General features: G+C 34.9%; 1 protein-coding gene across 5 annotated transcripts in view; it reads right to left on the bottom strand.

Moving 5' to 3' along the window:
* Positions 1 to 616: 616 nt before the first annotated feature.
* Positions 617 to 20,002, bottom strand: part of LOC6045170 (furin-like protease 1) — a 454,649-nt gene continuing 435,263 nt past the window's right edge. For all 5 annotated transcript variants that reach the window (XM_038263921.1, XM_038263920.1, XM_038263922.1 and 2 more), the window contains 2 exons: positions 19,193 to 19,283; positions 617 to 1,541 (listed from right to left, as the gene is read on the bottom strand). In XM_038263921.1, the coding sequence (XP_038119849.1) occupies positions 790 to 1,541; positions 19,193 to 19,283 (843 nt within the window). In that variant the 3' untranslated portion in view covers positions 617 to 789. The remainder of the gene's footprint in view (positions 1,542 to 19,192; positions 19,284 to 20,002) is intronic.

The following is a 20,002-nucleotide window of genomic DNA, read 5'->3' as shown; positions in this document are numbered from 1 at the left end:
GAAGTTGGCATTTGATGTCACCTAAAACATATAAAAAAGTGTTTTTTTTTTTGCAAATCATGTTTTAGTGACAACAAGTTAAATTAATAATCACCGAAAAATTGTTAACCGTGCATCATTTTTTTTCAGTGTAGTCCATATCTATACCTTCAGCTTTGCCCAAGACACCAAATCGATTAAAAAATTCCTTCAAACGATACAGATTTTTGAATTTTCATAAATCATTTTTTGTATGGACAGGTGCCAAATTTGTATGGGAAATTATATGGACAAACTAATCATGCAAAATGGCTTCTTTGGGCATACCGAAGGCACTGTTGAGGCCAGCTATTTTTATACACTTCGAGTTTTGTGAAAAAGTTACCTGTTGCCTCGGAATTTGTTCTAGCTGTCAAAATGCTTATAAGATGTTTTCAAATGTTGCTCCAAAATTAAAATTGCAAAAAAAAAAGATTTCGTAGAGAATTGCTCTAATAAAATACTCGCTGATCCACAACAACATCACATTTCTCATCCCATAGTTTATACTTACATTACACCAGCTTTGCAATTGATTGCAATTACTTGGCAATTACCAACGGGATGTGATACGCTGCAGCGATTCGAAAGGCAAACACCTGCTAAAATTATTATTTATTCACAACTTTGTTCGGCTAAGACCACTTTAGGATTGATTAAAAGTAAATACTGCCTAGTTAGCTGATGTGTGGTGTTTGAAATGCAATTCTTGTGTGTGTGCGTTGACTAATGTTTAAATACCTACTCTCCACTCCTCTGCGCAAAAGCTGCTCATCTCTCCACCGGCGCAATAATCGGCATAAACGAGCGCGACTCTCGCCCATCGTGGTGCTCGTCTTCCTCCTCATCCTCGGAGCTACTCTCCGCCAGGATGTCATCGATCTCGTCCCGCACCAGCTCGGCGTACGAGGGCACCCCGCGGCTTCCGCTGGCCGCCGGATCCGACGTCTGAACCCGGTCGTACTGGTGGTGGTCGGTGGCCAGCAGAACGCCCCGGAAGCACCGTCTCCAGAGCAGATAGATCCCGGCGAAGGCCACCACGAGCGTCACTCCGACGACGGTTATCATAATGAGGTAGTCCGCCGGGAGCCACCGCTTATCGTCCGACTCCGGGTCGTTCAGCGTCGGTGCCGTTTGGTTTGAAGATTTATTGGTTCCGGAGGATGCCTGGGGTCGTTGCTTACGGTTGATGGTGACGCACAGGCGTAGCCCGTCGAAGGCAAATTCCGGCTGGCACTCGGTGCACTGGTTCGCGGCCGGTCCGCTGCACTCGAGGCAGGTGGCGTGACATGGGATGCAAAAGTGTTGGTGCTGCTGGCCCGGTTGAGGTTGGGTGTCACGTTCCTGCGGTTCATTGTCCAAATTGTTGCCTCGACGACGACGGACGGATCCTGGCGGCAGGGGTCGTTGCTGCTGGTGCTGTTGCTTCTCGTCCTGCTCCATGGTGCTAGTGTCCGGGAACGTGCTGGCCGGGCAGGACGAGTAGCAGTGGCCGTTGTAGAAAAAGGACGCGGAACCACATTCTAAAATGGGAGAAAACGCATTTTCGATTTGGGTTCGATTTCGGGGGGAGGGAACACAAAACCAAACCAAAGCCCAAAAAGCTCCGAGCTTTTGCTGCGGTGGTGGTGGCGGTGTTCGGACCAGATGGGACCGATTAAGCACAGATAAGCCCCGCGGAACGATTATTTTATGTGTGCCAAACGTGCAGTAACGAGCTGGTGATGACATTCACAGTGTGTGTGTGGACGACGCATGGATTTGGACGGAGTGTTAATAGAGCGATTTGTGGCCAGTTACCCGAGGGGTTAGTTAGATATGGACGAAATGCACAAAGCTGGGGTTGGAATTACATTTGGTTTGTTTGGCTACCGGTTTGAATTTCCGGATCCATTTTAGATGCGATGGGATGGGAGATATTGTAATAGACAAGAGCGGAATTTCGTTGGTTCCAGAAGTCCAGAAGGATTCATTAATCAACTAACAATTCAAATTGAGAATTTACAGCCTGAAGAGAATTTAGAATCAAAAGAAAGCTAGTTGTGAACAAATTGATACATAATATATGAAAATGTTTTTCTTTAATTTTAAAAAGTTGATTGAAAATGAAAAAAAAAAACATTTAAGTTTAATTGAGTTGAGTTAAAATTCGACAAACTTTTGTTAGACCGTTGCAAATATTAAATATTTCTAACTTTTTATTTGTTATTTATTTGGACACCAACAGGCTCGGGCCCCAATGGTGTTTTACCTTACAAATTATATATTATAAATCATCATTGAAGAAAAAAAAATGCAAAAGTTTCTTTTTGAAAATTTGTGAGATTTTAGTTTATTTATAAGGCATCTGAATTTTTTGGGATTTCAAATATTTTGAGATTATTGTTTAGGAAACCTCCAACAGACTACCATCGGAGACTGAGAACGCTTTGGGTAAGGAAGTCTAACATATTAAGGGAGCGTTCTTTTATTACGTAACGCAAAAAATCGGATTTTTAGACCCCCCCCCCTCATAACAAAACTTCCATATAAATTCTAAAAACTTGTATGGAGCGTAACACGGCCTTGCTCCCGCCCCCAACTGCGTTACGTAATAAAAGAACGCTCCCTAAATGGACACTTTAAATTTTAGTGAATTTTAGTGCTCGGGAGACTCCTGAGATAAATTTTCCGGTGATAATTTCATCATATTCGTGTTCCTGAGACAATTTCGCAATAGAAACATGCACAGAAATGTCTGTTTTCATCAATTTCAACCCTTTAAAAAACGAAAGTTAAAAAAAATTAAGTAGCTGCTTTTTTTCTGGTGTCATCTAGTATCCTTGGAAACGAACTTGATTTTCAATTAATGTGAATCGATGATTTTTTTAAACTTTTATTTTTTTAAAGGTTAAAATGGATGAAAATAAACATTTTTATGCATGTTTCAATTGTGAAATTGTCTCAGGCACGCGAATATGATGAAATTATCACCGGAAAATTTGATCTAAGGGGTCCCCGAGCAAAAATGTACAGCCAAAAAATTCATTAAAAGTAAAAGTTTATGTTTATGTTAAATTGTTGCGGTGCTGTACATTGGAATTTCATAAAAATTCTAAACATTTTAAACAAGCCCAAACATGCTAAATATGATTATCAATGCAGAAAATTGCATTCTAGATTGTTTTCAGTTGATTAGACTTCTATTTTCATGGAAATTTTGAATTTTTTTGGAAATTTTTTTGCCCCCTGATTTTTCAGACCAATTTTGAAGGGAGGGGGGGGGGGCGACATAAACATTGAAAAATATTTGCAATGGCCTAACTCCCTTTAGATTCAACCAATTTGGAAGCTCTACCCTGCATTTTGTTGCATTTTTCAAGCCCTTTCAGATGCATTATAAGTTTTGAGAATAAATTGAGGTTTGCCCATGTTGAAGCCTTTTTAAGATTTTTGACGTTTTTGAACCTTCAAACTTTGTGTCCCGATTTGCCTCACTTCTCCTTGACCTAGAGTGCTCATATTTTGACCAGATGCTGGTTTTATATGACAAACAACCCCATTGCTGAACTGCTGTCCCAATTCGCCCCATTTATCCCGATTCGCTCCAGATGATGGCATTATTAGTTTCTATGGTTTTGATTATATTTTTATAACTCATCCTGAAAATCATAGGGGGAGAGGGGGTAATATGCACCCCAGATTCGGGAAAACTGTGATTTCTCAACCATTACAGCATTACTGTTGAAGAATTTTGTTCGATGTTCTAAAACAACTATTATTCTTCGTCATCCATGTGAAGAAAGTCTTAAAAAACCTCAAAATTGTTCGAAAATATCAAATTTCTAAAAACATTTTTGATTAATTTCAAACAACCATGGGGGGCATAATGCACCACAACATGGGGCAAAATGCACCGGGTAAAAGCAGTTTTCACTAGTCACCACTTTAGATGACACCGCTGTTTTTACAAAGGAGCTTCACGGCGGTGCATTTTGCCCCGACCACGCTTTTTGCAGAAAATTTTATTAAAAATGCATTTTTTTATGTTTTTGGACTCATCTATCTACAGAATAGTGAAGATTATGGCAAAAACTATATACCTCAATACTTACAATAACAATAAATGCTTTTTATATTGTCCAAAAATCATAATGAAAGTTCAATGAAAATTAGATGAAAACACAACATTTTGAAGTTTTGCAAATAACTTAAGCTGTTTTTAAACTACGATGCTCAAATTTTTCCAGCATGGTTTAGCAATGTTAAGCTTCCAATTTCTATGAGTTTTTCCCCGGAAAATTCTTTCAAATACCGAGACAAGCAGGGGGTGTATTTTGCCCCGGGGGTGCATATAACCCCCTCTCCCCCTATATTTTGTTTTATTAAAATGCAATAAGCCTTAACTAACATTTAATTGTAAATGTTTCAAATGAAACATTAAAACAAATCTTACTAATGTTCAATTTGACGTAATTAATTTAATTTGGGTACTTTTAGACTAAAATTTGTAAGAAACACAGTGACTAGTCATTCCGGCTTTAAAATTACACATTTCTACGAACTATTAAAAAAAAAATCTGGAAAAAAGTAAACGTAAAGCAATTTTCATTAAAATCTTGGAAAAAATGATTTTGATGTACTAACATGAATCAAACAGTTAAATCAATGAAAATTATTGATTTTGCTTGTAAATTGTTGTAATAAAACAATGCAGAAGGCTTGAAAACTTTCATTTCGACGCTGTCGTGCTATCTTGTCGCACCCGCCATTTCGACATTCCGAGAAAAATGCATTTTAATGTTTGACCTTGAATAAACAAAAACAATAACAAACACGTTTTGTTTGGCTGACCATTATGTGCATTGTGCCGAAGTTTGGTTGAAGTTAGTTGCTGGAATTCCGAGTTATAATTACAAATGTTTACGGTAGTCTAACTTGTACGTGCGTCAAACGCGTTCTGACCTGAAATCCCGATTGTCGCATTTACATCAATTTTCAGGCTGTGACAAGATAACACGACAAGATTGAAACTACTTTCATATGAAAAGTGACAACAATGCACGGAGTTTTTTTCTCGGATTTCGTTGAATATCGCGTACGCACACTAGCGCACTGTTTGATTTTGCTGGCCTCAACCTTGTTTGTGTACGTACACGCAATAAATGCACACGCAGAAACCTCTATTGTGAGCTGCACAAAATGGCGTTCTTAACTCAATTTGGCTCAAAATGCACATACGACAAGTTAGCACGACGGCGACGATATACTAAAAGATGCGCAAGGATTTGGTCAACATGCCAGTGAAGTTGAAAATAAACGCATTAGTTGCCAAAGTGCCTCGAAAATCGACATTTTTGAAAAATCTATTTTACGGGTTAAATTTCATTTGAATTTCAAATGCAAAGCGCCAGCTTCTGTTACGTTCAATCAAGCTCATATTTGGGATTTGGGCTCAGTATGCCTACCGGAACAAACCCCTGTATGCCCGCCAAAAAGTCATTTTTGTTACTCTCTATTGCTGAGATATTGATGTTGAGACTTAGAAACCTTAAATTTTCCGGCAACTTCCATGTTTCCTTTTTTTATTATTCGCTGTAACTCAACAATCGAAGGTCTAATCTTTATTTTTAATTAGGCCGATGCAAATATTTAAAAATGTTTTTGTCCCTCGGCCCTGGCCGAGGTCAAGGGGGGGGGGGGGCAAAAAAATAAAAAAACATAAAAATTTAAATAACAAGCCATAGTCTTCAAATTTAAATGAAAAAAGTGTTTTAAAATGCATTTTACACTAGTTCAGTTGTTTTGCAATCATTAGTTTTCAAAAATTTTAAGATCTTACAAAAACAAAAATTGTATCGAAAAAAAAGATTTTGCATCGAAAATTTTCTAAAAATCTTAAGATTTTTTAATAAACCCAAACATGCTAAAAATAATTTTAAACACAGGAAAATGTATTTTAATTTGATTTCAGCTGGTTTCACTTGAATTTTCATTGCAATTTTGAAGTTTATTGTAAAAATATTTTTTTTGCCCCCTGATTTTTCGGGCCAATTTTGAATGGGGGTGACAAAAACTTTTAAAAATATTTGTACCAGCCTTAGACAAATTTAAAAAAAATGAACCATTAGAAAACAACGTTTTCAGAAAAGGACACTGATAGACACCTCCTTCTCATTGGTAAGGTCTTTTGTTAAGTTCGCATAATAAATCTTTTTATCGAAATATCTAAGACCCGGTTTCAAAAAAGTTCATAAATAACACTTAAGTGCTTATAAATCTTGATAGGGTTGTCAGATCTTCAATGTTTTAGAGTCGTTAGAAAGGTCTTTTAAATATCTTCCTAAAAATGTTAAGCATGACAAGTTTTCTTGCAATACCACAATTTTTACAATAATCCTCACTTTAGTCAACATCGTTTTTTAGCATCACTTTGGAATTTTCAACAGGGACTTATTGGACCTCAAGACAGGAGTGTAGCCAGAATTAAAATTAAAATTAAATGCAAATTTCAACAAGTACATCTTTTATGTGGGAAAAAATCCTAAAAATATGAGTAAATTCAACACAATTCCAGTGTTTTTGTCTTTTCCCTAGGAAAATTATGACAATGTGAATTACAACACATAATATTTTTTAGTTTCTATATCAAAGCATGCATGTTAGTACTTACAAAGATGAATGAGTTAATGCTAGTTAGAAGGTATTAACCATACCAATCGTGTTAAACTCACAAAAAAACCATGTGGTGTGACAAAACAACAATCAAAATGTACAAAGCAAATGTGGTTTTGATCAAACTTAACCTATGTGTTAAACATAATATTACAACTAATAATAAACTAAACCTACTATACATAACAAAACAGAACTAATCAGCGAATAAATAAAACAACTCCAAGCAAACAAATGAAGAGGCCTTTTTTGATATGGTGTATGAAACAGGAGGGTGGGTGTTCTGCGAAAAAATGCTTTCTAACTAAACCATACACAAATAAATAAATAAGTAAGAACCAAACGAAATGCAATCAACAAACCAGACAAAGTAAAAATAATGAAACGGTGTTAATAATGTCTCTCCAAAAACTGGTTTTCTTTTCGTATTCTTCTCTGCAGTAAAACTACCATTGATTCGTAATTTTGTTATGAGTACGATTTTTAATTTATTCGTTTTTCTTTCTCTCAACAAACCTTGTTTTTTTTTATCTCAATTTTTGCACGTTATTAAATTAATTTGTTTGTGTGTCTGTGTGTGTGTATTTCTTTTTTGGATGGCCTAAGGTAGTGTTATAAAGTACGAAACGTAGTCGGTATTGGTTTCGCATTACTTATTGTGTGTGTGTGTGTTCTTTTTTCGCTTACATTAATTTTATCCATTAATTTCACCATCCGTTTCCCAATTTCTTACACTTGTTTCTTTAGTAGCCTTATTTTATTTGGAAATAAAAATCATAAATACATAACTTGCTCTTATTTCCGCTTTGATTTCGCCTATCTAATGTGCATTTCAAGATTCTTGATTTTTTACCTCTTCAATTCATTAAAAGTTGCTTCTGTTCTGTTAGTTGCCTACTGGAAACGAGTCGTCCTAATCTGGCTTTGGAAACGGGATATTTTACAAATTTGTGCTTTTTTATCTTTTTTTTTAAAGTTTTGCCTAATAAACCTTCACCACGACATCGCTCGTGGCAATTTGCCGATTATGTTTCCATTTAGCTAGGAAGAGTTTGTTCTGTTCTCGACTACGGCTTAGATTATACCCCTCTTTCATTGGCTTACTTATTTATTTATTTTTTAACATTTTTTTCTGCTCTTATTCAGTTGAATTTAGTTGCCAGTAAGTAAGTTGCCTGTTCTGGGGCTGGCAGCCTTGCCGGCTTCAACCTCATTTGTTTGCGAGAGAGTATTTTATTTATTCAAGTAGTAGGTAATTAATAGTTTTGCTGCAAAAGTTTCACTGTCGTACAAAAAACTGAGTTCGTGTGAGTAAGTTGTGAGCGTAAGCCTGCGTTTGTGTTTTGTTTTCTTCTTCGTCGTGTCTCTATTTAACAGCACCAATTATTATTTTTTGCGTTTTCTGTTATCCCAAAATTGTTTTTTTTTGCTTCTATCGTTTAGTGATTTTTTTTTCTTCTATACAAAATTGATTGCGTTTTGTTTGGCGTCCCTAGCGGAGCAGGAGCAGAAACTGTTGTTTTTGTTTGCTTGAACGGTGATGGCAGTGTCCACATTTGAACTAGATATTTTTTTAGGTTTTTAATTTCAACACAAAGTCTCTTCGCGATCAACGTAGCTTGACGAATTTGTTTGCACACAGAGAGAGGCAGCAAAACGCTCTCCGACAAAATCACGATTCGGTGCTGTTTGAGCATTCATGCTCACGCTTTTTTCCTCTCGCAGCAGCAGAGCGTTTGCTCTCCCAAAACTTTTTCGCACGCCTCTCTCAAAACATCTAAAGAAACTAGAAAACATCGCATTCTCTCTCTCTCTCTCAAACTGATATTTGACAGAAAAGATCTATTTCTGTTGACTTCGAGTAGTGATTTATTTTTTGTGTTTTAATTTTGGTTAAACTTTGTGGGTACTTTCTCGCTTATTTAACAGCAAATTTTGCATTAGTAGTTCTTCCTTGTTCCATTTTAACAGCCATAACAAAAATAAAAAAATAAAAAAAGAGAAATTGACGAGGTGTCTTTTAAGAACTGGTAATCAAACTACAAATAATAAATTTTGTTTCGTAGAAAATTTATTTAATTTTTTTACGGAAATGCGGTGCAATCAGCTGAAATCAATATAAAACGCATTGCAATGAGTTTGTTCAAAATCAAATCTCGCCGCAAATACTTTTTTTGCTGATTTTTTTTTCTTCAAATCTTAAATTTATTGAAAACTAATTATTGCAAAACAACTGAACTAGTGTAAAATGTTTTTTAAAACGCTTTTTTCATTCAAATGTTGAGACTATGGCATGACATTTGAATGTTTATATTTTTTTAGACCTCGGCCAGAGTCAAGAAATGAAAACTTTTTTAAATATTTGCATCCACTTATGAATTGAACAAAAATCTTTAACGTTGCAACATCCTAAAAAGTAAATTTTAAATTGCAAGCATTTTTTTAAACTTTTGGGCAGATGTACCTTTTTTAAATTAAATTAAATTAACTAGTAAAGAGATATGCGATAAAATCCCTTATAACGATCATCACTTTTCTGCTGCAGTGTCATTTTTCAGTCTAAATTGATGTAAAATTACATCATGAAAGAGGTAATATTCAACCTTTCAAGAATTCACCCTCCTTACTGTGTGGAGAGTGACACCCTTCGCGAAAGCAATTATGTTATCCGAAAAGAGATTGAAAAAAATAAATTCTTATTAAAAAAAAACTTAAATCTGAATTTTTGAAAATGAATAAAAAATGACCATTACATTGTTAGAGTAAAAGTTATGAATTATGAATTATTTGTTTTCTTCTGAAAGTGTTAAAATTGTTTAATTGAAATGAAAAACTCAAATGAATTGAGTTCAGCGCATGATAATCAGATGTTAAATCTCAGTTTCAAAATCAACTATAGTTTTAATTTTTAATGACTTGAATTTGGCGTATATTTCAAAATTTTGAATTTAAAAAGTCAGCAATTTGCTTATTTTTTAGTTTTTGCCTAAAACATTTTCAGATTCAAAATCGAGTCAAAAGTTATTTTTAAATTTTGGAAAAATAAATAGCAATAATTAGAAATTTAGCAAAATAACAATTTAACAATTTTTGAGAATGGCTGGTTCATAGAGAATTGGTGTTTCTTGCAACTATTTCATTTACAGCTTGGTAACAGAAGGTTCTTTTGAAGTAATAAAAAAATTAGGGAAAATTTTGTTGGTCGAGTTGAGTGAGATTTAACAAAATTTGATGTTTGGTGACAATTAAAAAACTTTTTTTTACGAAGTAACTGTATCATAACAAATTTTGTACTAATTTACAAACCTTGTGAAATAGAAATTTTCAAATTTAAATAATGTTTAGAATAAAACTTTTTCACGCAGAAAAAAGTTTTGTAGAATCAGCCTGTACGAGGTTTGAATCAACAAAATTTTTGTTGAATATAATCAACGCCGATTTTGGTTGAAACAAACCTTGATTTTCTCTATTCAACAAAAGTCTTTTGTTGTTTTGAAAAAGCTGCTTTGACGTTTAGCGTTGATTCAACAAAAATTATGATTTTCAAATCAACAAAACGTTTTGTTGATTCAAATATGCCTTATTTTTCTGCGTGTTTTAATGAATTATTTGTTTGTTGCCATAATTTGGCCAAGTTTTGAAAAATAATACAAAAAAAACTATAATAATACATTTTATCGACGTAGTTCTACGCAAAAAGTTGGCTTCCAGAGCCTTCTTTTTGGCGTGATTGTTGTTGGTTGCCCAATAGGCAATCAAACGTCAAAATTACCCCCCACTAGAGGGCGCTGAAACTTGGGGTGATGTTTTCATTATAACCTACAGCGAGTAAGTTGGCTTGAAATTTGAAATTGTTTTATTTCATCATAAAATCAACATTAATAGCGAATTATACCATTTTCAGGTAAGAAATAAATAGCTTGATTGATATAAACGAAAATATTTTTGTGATGGCCGATTTAACCTGTTCATTATCTGAATCAAATTGAGGGAATGTTTTAATCAACCAAAACCTAACTAATCAATTGAGAATGTAGATTATTCAAGTGGACAAATATTTTTTTAAAGTCACATCTACCATAAAAGCAAAGCACTGTTTGAAAAATGGTAATTGGAATGATTTTCAAAATTTGCAATCTAACCTCATTCTCGCGTTTTCAATCCGGATCTAAGAATTTTCAATGAAAAAGGCAACTTAGCAAAAAAATCAAAAAATCAATCGATAGAACTTTTTATTTCTTACCTCCTGTTAACTTTATTTTGTTCCAAAAGATCAATTTTAATTTAAAAAACCTTAAAATAGTTTTCACTCGCCTTAGCACTTATCGCGCAAAAACGTAAACGTAACCTTGCACCAAAATTCTCCTACTCGAATGTAGGTGGCGAATCGAGTTTTTAGCTTTGGTTTGGGGCGCCTATCAGATGTTCATTATTGTACGATCAGTACCTTGCTCAACTCGGTCGTTGGAAACGACCGTCGGCTCAACGACCGACGAAATAGGCGGCGGGCCAGATGCGGGCATAAACATGTCAAAACCTCTCCCCCTCTCACTTCGCCCCACCATCCAGCTGCAGCTTTGTTGACAAACAAACGCGGTCGTTTGATGGCGGCATCGAGTCAGAATTAGGGGTGATCATGTGGTTAAAAATGAAACTTTTTTCCGGAAAATTAATATTTTTCCGACTGAATGAAAAATTTGCGAGTATGTTCAAACAATTATTCCTGATGTCGGAGAAGTGATTAGAAATGAAAATTTTAATCCATAATTTTTCTATAACTTGAACTTTTTCCCTACAATTGGTAACCCCTAGGTCTATTCACGACCGTTTCCAATGACCGTGAGAAGATGCCTGAAAATCTAGCTATCAGCTAAATCCACAATATCGTTGCGCTGGTCGTTATCGAGAGTTGTTGATTTGTATTGAAAACAATATTTTCGTTGATATATTTGAAAAAAAAAAAAATTGCCGAAAATTCAAAATCGATTTTTATTGAAAATTGTAAAAAATTGTAAGGAGACTTTGTGAAACATACGAGTGCATGCAAAACGCTTATTTTTTTAAAAGGAGAAAGTACCCAAAAAAGTTAAAAAAAATATAATAAAATAAAGTTTCTAGAAGAAAATTTAGATCGGGAGAATGATCAAAAAACAACAAAAAAAAAAATCCGATTCCTGCCGCTCTCTGAGGAAAAATGCTATGCAAAATGTATTAAGAAACAGCCCTTAAATCTCGCGTTAAACGTGTGAACAGAACATTTACAAAATTGCGTGTGTTTTCAAGGTGCAATCTGTGTGCTCTTAAACTGTAACGAGTGATGTTTGGAAACGAGAAAAATAAAAGTATTTACACAGTTAACAAAATCAGACCGTTTGAAATAAATGAACACTTGGTTTAACAGGAACAGATTTCGTTCGCGGGAGGGGAGGGATTTGGGTTTAAATCCCACCCAGCTAATAAAATATGCAATAATAATCAACGAACGCATTTTAATTGAACTGATTGGCGGCGACATATGTTTGGCTGTCTGTTTGCAGCATCACTCGCAGTTCGAGCATTTGCATTGCGCGCGGAAAATGCGCACTCGAAATTGAATTACGACGAGGTACATCCACCTGGTTTCCGCTTATTGTTCCGGGATTTTTGTACAATATTGGCTAATTGGTTTCGATACTAATGGGTTTTGTTTTCTCGCAGATATGTAACGCGCACTAAAAGTGGAGCAAATATGTTGTTTTAAGTAAACTTAAATCCTTGTTTGATTTGGCTTGAGCACAGGATTCGCGATATATAAACGTAACAGAATGATATTTGATATTAGGTTATAGCTACAGTGTGTGTTAGGGTAAAATATATTGATAAGTGTTTAGATATTTAATAATTAATTGTAAAGTGTTATTGTTTCATTTGGCTTTTTTTTGATTATACGTGATTTGTGTGATGATTGGTTGATTATTTGATAGCTTTTTCGCTGATGAAAGGATATGTTGACGAAGCGCGTTAATTGAACTTATTTAAGATTCTAAGTTTGATATTTAAATCGAAAGCACGAAACTAATTGACAAATCGTGGGAGTTTGTGGCATGACATTTCGGAACAACACTCTCTTGACACTGATTGAAAAGATTGATTGAAATCAAACAGAAAAATCCCGTGGGAAAATTCCACCCCCCTTCGAATCTCCATAATTATGTTGTTTGTTCGTTTGACCATAAATGGCCGCGGTTCCACCCATGTAAAACACAATATTGAATTCAGTGCCCCGCGCCCTCCTCCCCTTTTACGCAACACTGGCGGTGGTAAGCATGACTCAATTAATAATTATTATCGCGCGTTAATTTACAGGACATTGTTTTAATGTTTTTCGACATCGTTTTTTTTATCAATTTCTTCCCCAAGGTTTTCGATCACATAAAACATATCCACGAAACAAAAAAAAACATATGTGTCCCATTCACCAGAGCCGGAATAATTGACGCGCCAATATTATACATAATTTGTCCACTTAAAAAAAATCGGCAAATTGATGATTGAAGTGTGTGCGATACATAATTAAGCACTCATCGTGGGGGATAAAAAAAGACTGCAATAACAACACCACCGAATGTCGTCCATAATTAACAGATTGTGCAAGTGCTTGCGCGTGCAAATGATATGGTTCGATTACGCCTGGATTGGATTCTTTTTTTTCCTCGCGCCCACAATCGAGTGGATTAATTAGTATCGAATTCGCAAAAAAAAGTATAATTTAATTAATTCGTGGGCGTTTTTTGATTGTTTGGTTGGTCTAATAAATAAAACCATTGATAAACGATTATTATTTTTCTAATAGTTAGAAATCAACAATAAAATGGTATCTTCAAAATGAAATTTTAACTTGGCACACGATTGACAACTGCAACAGAAGTATTTTTTTGTCATTCCAATGAAACTCAATGTCAATGTCAATGTTTTAGAAAATGCTTGATGGAAAATGGGAATCTAGTGGAGTGTTTTCATAAGTCGAATACAATCTAAACATTTCGTTTAGTCAATGTATTGGCAAAAAAATTGCCACTGATTTTTTCAAGAAGATTATTTTAGAAATAATCTTGTCTGGTTTGATAACCATTTTAAAATACAAATAATTTAAAGTTCTTTTTAATGTTTCAAAAACCAATTTTATTGCCATTTCAAATTTCTTAAATCACAAATTATTTTGATTTTTTCAACAAAATGTTTAAAAAAATGCGCGATCTATGTTACAGCACTTTTCATTCTTTGAAAAAATATCGACACGCTGATTTTGAAAAAAAAGCGCAAATGGATTGAAAATCATCAAAATCGATTATTTTATCGATTTTCACACAAGAACGAACGAAGTTGACTTTATAGCTGTCGGCCACCATTGCTCGTACCAACCACTAGTGTCTTCCTTTTTATCTACAAGGACTTCGCCGCCCTGGGCTCCTAAGTGTATGAAAGTATGGCACGGAGCGACGGCGCCGAATACCCATATTTTCACAAAGAATTTTAGAGCGCCCGCCGCGGGATTCGAACCGTCGACCTCTGGATTGTGAGTCCAGTGCGCGGTCCGATTGATCTACACAAGCGGGACACACAAGATCAAAAGCTTAAAACGTGAAACTTTTAGCAAAATGGGTCACGCTAATGTACACGGAAAAAATCTCAATTTCTTGAATTGACTTATTTCACATAGCTTATTTCACAAAAAACGCATACGAAATAATCTAAAATATTGTTGAACTAAATTTAATAAATCATTTTAAGATGCAAAATCGAATTTCCAATTCATTATGATCTAACTTTTTTTTTGATAAAGTACACCCAGTAAGGTGAAAATTGCAGGAAAATGTGCATTTTTTTTCAATTTTCAAATACTTTCTGAAGAAAAAGCACCCCAATTTTCAAATGCTTGGAAAATTTTCTACAACTTATACAGTCTCTTGGAGTTTAAATTTAGTGAAACAATAGTTTTTTAAGTGTCGTCTAATAAGCTCTCATTTTCAACTTGCGATATCTCGGAAACTATTGGTTCGATGTTTATTGGTAAAAAGTGAAACTTTTATGATTTTTTTCAAATAAAATTATTTCGAATGTAGGTTTTCGTTTTACATCTAAAAATGATTATCGGAATTTGTTTTACAATATTTTAGATTTTTTCGTACGTGTATTTTGGAAAATACACTTTTAGTAATAAAATGGAAATTTTAGAAATTGGGTTTTCTCCGTGCTGTTTAGCGTGACTTGTTTTGCTAAAAAAAACAAGGATCGTTCTGAATGGTCTTTGATTCTGGAAAAAATCACCACCTATCAGCGCAAAAATTTACTTTTTAGTTCCTAAAACACTTTAAAATATTTATGTTGGAACTTTATGTGATAACAAGTTTATAAAAAATCGGAATTTTTTCCGTATACCTATTTAAAAAAATAAAAAATCTCAATCGTAACCTACAACTTTGCCCCATACACCACATCAATCAGAAAATCTTTTATCAAGATACAGATTTTAGTTTTAGCCAGTCAAAAACTTTGGGCACCGCCGGTCATTTACTACATTTCATGTTTATCATTTACAGTAGGGTAATTCTCTACCAACTCACACGAAATCGGGAAAAGTTGCCCCGACCCCTCTTCGATTTGCGTGAAACTTTGTCCTAAGGGGTAACTTTTGTCCCTGATCACGAATCCGAGGTCCGTTTTTTGATATCTCGTGACGGAGGGCGGTACGACCCCTTCCATTTTTGAACATGCGAAAAAGAGGTGTTTTTCAACAATTTGCAGCCTGAAACGGTGATGAGATAGAAATTTGGTGTCAAAGGGACTTTTATGTAAAATTAGACGCCCGATTTGATGGCGTACTCAGAATTCCGAAAAACGTATTTTCATCGAAAAACACTAAAAAGTTTTAAAATTCTCCCATTTTCCGTTACTCGACTGTAAAAATTTTGGAACATGTCATTTTATGGGAAATTTAATGTACTTTTCGAATCTACATTGTCCCAGAAGGATCATTTTTCATTTAGAACAAAATTTTTCATTTTAAAATTTCGTGTTTTTCTAACTTTGCAGGGTTATTTTTAGAGTGTAACAATGTTCTACAAAGTTGTAGAGCAGACAATTACAAAAATTTTGATGTATAGACATAAGGGTTTGCTTATAAACATCACGAGTTATCGCGATTTTACGAAAAAGTTTTGAAAAAGTTAATTTTGCGTTTCTCTTTGTTTCGTCGTCCGTGTCTGTCGCGGGTGACCATGAATGGCCATGATCGATGACGACCAACTTTTTCAAAACTTTTTTCGTAAAATCGCGATAACTCGTGATGGTTATAAGCAAACCCCTTATGTCTATATATCAAAATTTTTGCAATTGTCTGCTCTACAACTTTGTGGAACATTGTTACACTCTAAAAATAACCCTGCAAAGTTAGAAAAACACGAAATTTTAAAATGAAAAATTTTGTTCTAAATGAAAAATGACCCTTCTGGGACAATGTAGATTCGAAAAGTACATTAAATTTCCCATAAAATGACATGTTCCAAAATTTTTACAGTCGAGTAACGGAAAATGGGAGAATTTTAAAACTTTTTAGTGTTTTTTCGATAAAAATACGTTTATTCGGAATTCTGAGTACGCCATCAAATCGGGCGTCTAATTTTACACAAAAGTCCCTTTGACACCAAATTTCTATTTCATCACCGTTTCAGGCTGCAAATTATTGAAAAACACCTCTTTTTTCACATGTTCAAAAATGGAAGGGGTCGTACCGCCCCTCCGTCACGAGATATCAAAAAACAGACCTCGGATTCGTGATCAGGGACAAAAGTTACCCCTTAGGACAAAGTTTCACGCAAATCGAAGAGGGGTCGGGGCAACTGCTGTGTGAGTTGGCGGAGAATTACCCAGTAGTATTCGGTAACTGGGCGTTGTTTAACTGAACTGCTTTTTAACTGGGGGCTCGATAACTGGTCTGTAGCCCACTTAAAAAGCAGACAAACGTCAAAAAACAAAAACAAACCAAAATGACCGAGGGGTTAATGGATGCAATAATCAAGTTCAATAAATAATTTTTTTATTAATTTTTTTTTGTTAAATTTCAAGTCACAATTGAAGGAAACTTGAAAAACACACAAATTCAGGTAATTTTTAATTTAATATGTTACGAAGAAAATATAACACATTGATGGTCCCCTCGGCATTTTTTCTGATAATGTAGTAAGTTTTAAAGCATAAATCATCGCCATCGTGCTAACTTGTTATTGTGTTTGTTATTGTTTACATTGCGTGCTCTCGTTTTTGTTTATTCAAGGTCAAACATTAAAACGCGTTTTTCTCGGAACGTCTAAATGGCGGGTGCGACAAGATAGCACGACGACGTCGAAATATAAAAAAAATACAAAGCAAAATTTGGTATGCATTTTCAATGTTCCAGTTTTTTTTGAAAAAAAAACTCTTATTTTTTCAAAACACCGTATTTTTTCGAAAACAATTGTTTTTTTTTGCAAAATATCTTATTTTTTTGAAAGTACTCAAATTTGTATTATTAGCAATTACGGTATTTTGTGAAAATTTTAGAATTTTATTCAAAAAACTCTAAAACAGTGAAAATGAATACAAAATTTCAAATCGCGTGATATTGCGAATTATTAAAATTTTACTAATATCGGAAAAATACGATATTATGTGATTTTTTTTCAGCATTTATACTTTGAAATTAATCCATACTCATTACAGCATGAATTTTTTTAAACCTGCTTCTGAGGCCAGTTTTGAAGATTTTGATCAAGATTATAACTATAGTGATAATTGTAACATAGTTTCCCGGGAAATTTACAAATTACACGGGAAACAGGAAATCCCGGGAATTCCGAATTTTTTTTCTCGGGACGGGAATTTGGACGATCTAGTCCTAATTGGTTTCAATTCAAACCCAAAGGATCGTCATATCGGTTATTTAAGATTTTCAATATATTCAGCAATCTGTTACTGTGTAGTTTCCAATTTCTATATTTATTTCAGTAGTAAAAATCTTGTATTTAAACTGTAAGGAAAAACAAGTTTAATTCCGCATCCAATGTTCCACAAATTGGTAAGTTTTATCCGTCTGATCAAAAGAGATTATCCCCGGCCAGGATTCAAACTGATCCGAAACCAGTCACAAGACTCCGGCTGTAGTTGTAACACTCGCAAATTGCATTTAAGTGGTAGCGTGTCCAGTGCAGGAAACTCTCTCCACCGAAAAAAAAACCGGCGTTAATTTATTTACCCTCCCGGTTATGTAAAGTGCGGCCATATTTTCGATTCAGCTGTTTGCGATGTAAAATTGATTTTTTTTTTTAAATTTGGAGTGCGTGCGTTTGGGAGGAAGTTGGTTTCGCGGGGAAATTCAATTTCATTCGGAACCAGAATTTGGCAGATGGTGAGCCGAACTTGGTCGGCGGTTGAACGCATGGTTTGGACACGCATGCTGGTTTGTTGTGAAGTGGATTGATTTTAGGAACTAAAGCGCGGTTGGGTGGTTTTGAGAATTATTTTAAAATTTCAATGATGCTTGTAATTTTACTTGAATGGATAACAATTGCTTTTTGACGTGCTGTTTCCGAAGTCAATTGCCTATTGAAATATTAATTTTAATTTTTGAACAGAGTCAAGTTGAGTGGAAATTATTATTTTTGTTATTATGCCACAAACTCCCAATTCAGATGACAAATTAATGTGAAGGATCTCGTTAAACTTTACAGGATTAAAAAAAACATCTGTTTCGAATTGACACAACGAGCAGATTTCCCACTCCCTCAGGGGAGCTCATTTGTCTGGTCCACATCCGTGCATGGACCAGTGCTTTGGATTCGACTTTTTTTCTTCGTTTGTTTGTTACCCTACCTCGAACGTACGCGCCTGCAATAACATTTAATTTATTTTCCATTTATTTGAATTTATTACGTTTTTTTCAAGCTGGATTTCGTTATATCTTCAGTTTTTTTTTGAATGCACGCTTTCCCTTTGAACCTCATTTAAAATGTACAAAATGCATGAGTTGGCTCAGATCCTTTTACAATTAAATTTATATATTTTAATTTGTTCCCCGCGTTGTTTTTTTCCTACGTTTATGTTAATTTGAGTGTTTCTGTTTTTTTTTCACTTTGTGTACTAGATATAAAAACCGTTCACGCGCGCGAGTTGCCGTTTTATTTCGTTTTTTTAATACAATTACGTTTAATCTATATATATGTTTTCATGTATCGCGTCAATTTTTCTCCACCGACCACATGTTCTCTCTTTCTCTCGCTCTGTGCAGGCCATATAAAATAACACGATTTACGATGCAAAAGGCGCTTTTGCGCGACACGATCGTTAGGCGCTTCAGAATCAGAAATTTGTTCTTGCTTCGTGCTTCCTTTTTTTGTTTTTGGTTTTTCGCTCAATGTTTAGTCAATTATTAATTACCTACTAGGGCGGCTGATTAGCTGCTGTCTGAGTTGGAAGTGTAAGAGTAACAAAACGAGCAAACACGCACCTAAGCAGCGGGCCCGGTCGTACCGGGCGCACGCCAGGCTGGTCACGTCGCTCGACGCGGTCCGCTGGACGTCCACGTGACTCTCGCCGATCTGGAAGGAGGAAAGAATAACGGAAAATTACATTGAATTGCAGGTTTATGAGATCAAGCACCGTGCGCTCACATTAAATAACAGTGGGAAATTCCTTTTGATGGAGACGAATGATTACACAGTTCAACAAAAAATCAAATGTTTCTTGTCTCTGAGACGAGTATATGTGTTCCTAGTAGAATTTTGCCTGCTGAATCCGAATCCGGGTCCAGAATTGCTCCAAATGGTCCCAATTTTGAGATACACCCGTTTGAAATGTTAGTTTAGGCCAAAATTAGCTACTTTGTCGACTATTTTACAAAGAACTATTGAATAAACAACTGAACCAATACATGTATCTTAAAGTTCACGTTTACCCTTTCTGAAACACCCTGGTTTTGAAAATTTGATTGTTTCTACGCATATTTATAGCCATTTTAAAATTAGAATTTGACTTGCATGCAAGTTGGAAAAACTTGAATGAGAACCAACTGAAAATATAATTTTAAAATGGCTATAAATATGCGTAGAAACAATCAAATTTCAAAAACCAGGGGTGTTTCAGAAAGGGGAAAACGTGAACATACATAAGATAAGATACATGTATTGGTTTAGTTGTTTATTCAATAGTTCTTTTGTAAAATAGTCGACAAAGTAGCTAATTTTGGCCCAAACTAACATTTCAAACGGGTGTATCTCAAAATTGGGACCATTTGGAGCAATTCTGGACCCGGATTCGG

This window comes from Culex quinquefasciatus, chromosome 3, assembly GCF_015732765.1.
Source record: "Culex quinquefasciatus strain JHB chromosome 3, VPISU_Cqui_1.0_pri_paternal, whole genome shotgun sequence".
In the NCBI taxonomy this organism is placed as follows: domain Eukaryota; kingdom Metazoa; phylum Arthropoda; class Insecta; order Diptera; family Culicidae; genus Culex; species Culex quinquefasciatus.
The sequence above is the reverse complement of the archived record's forward strand: the minus strand, read 5'-3'. Positions and strand labels throughout refer to the sequence as shown.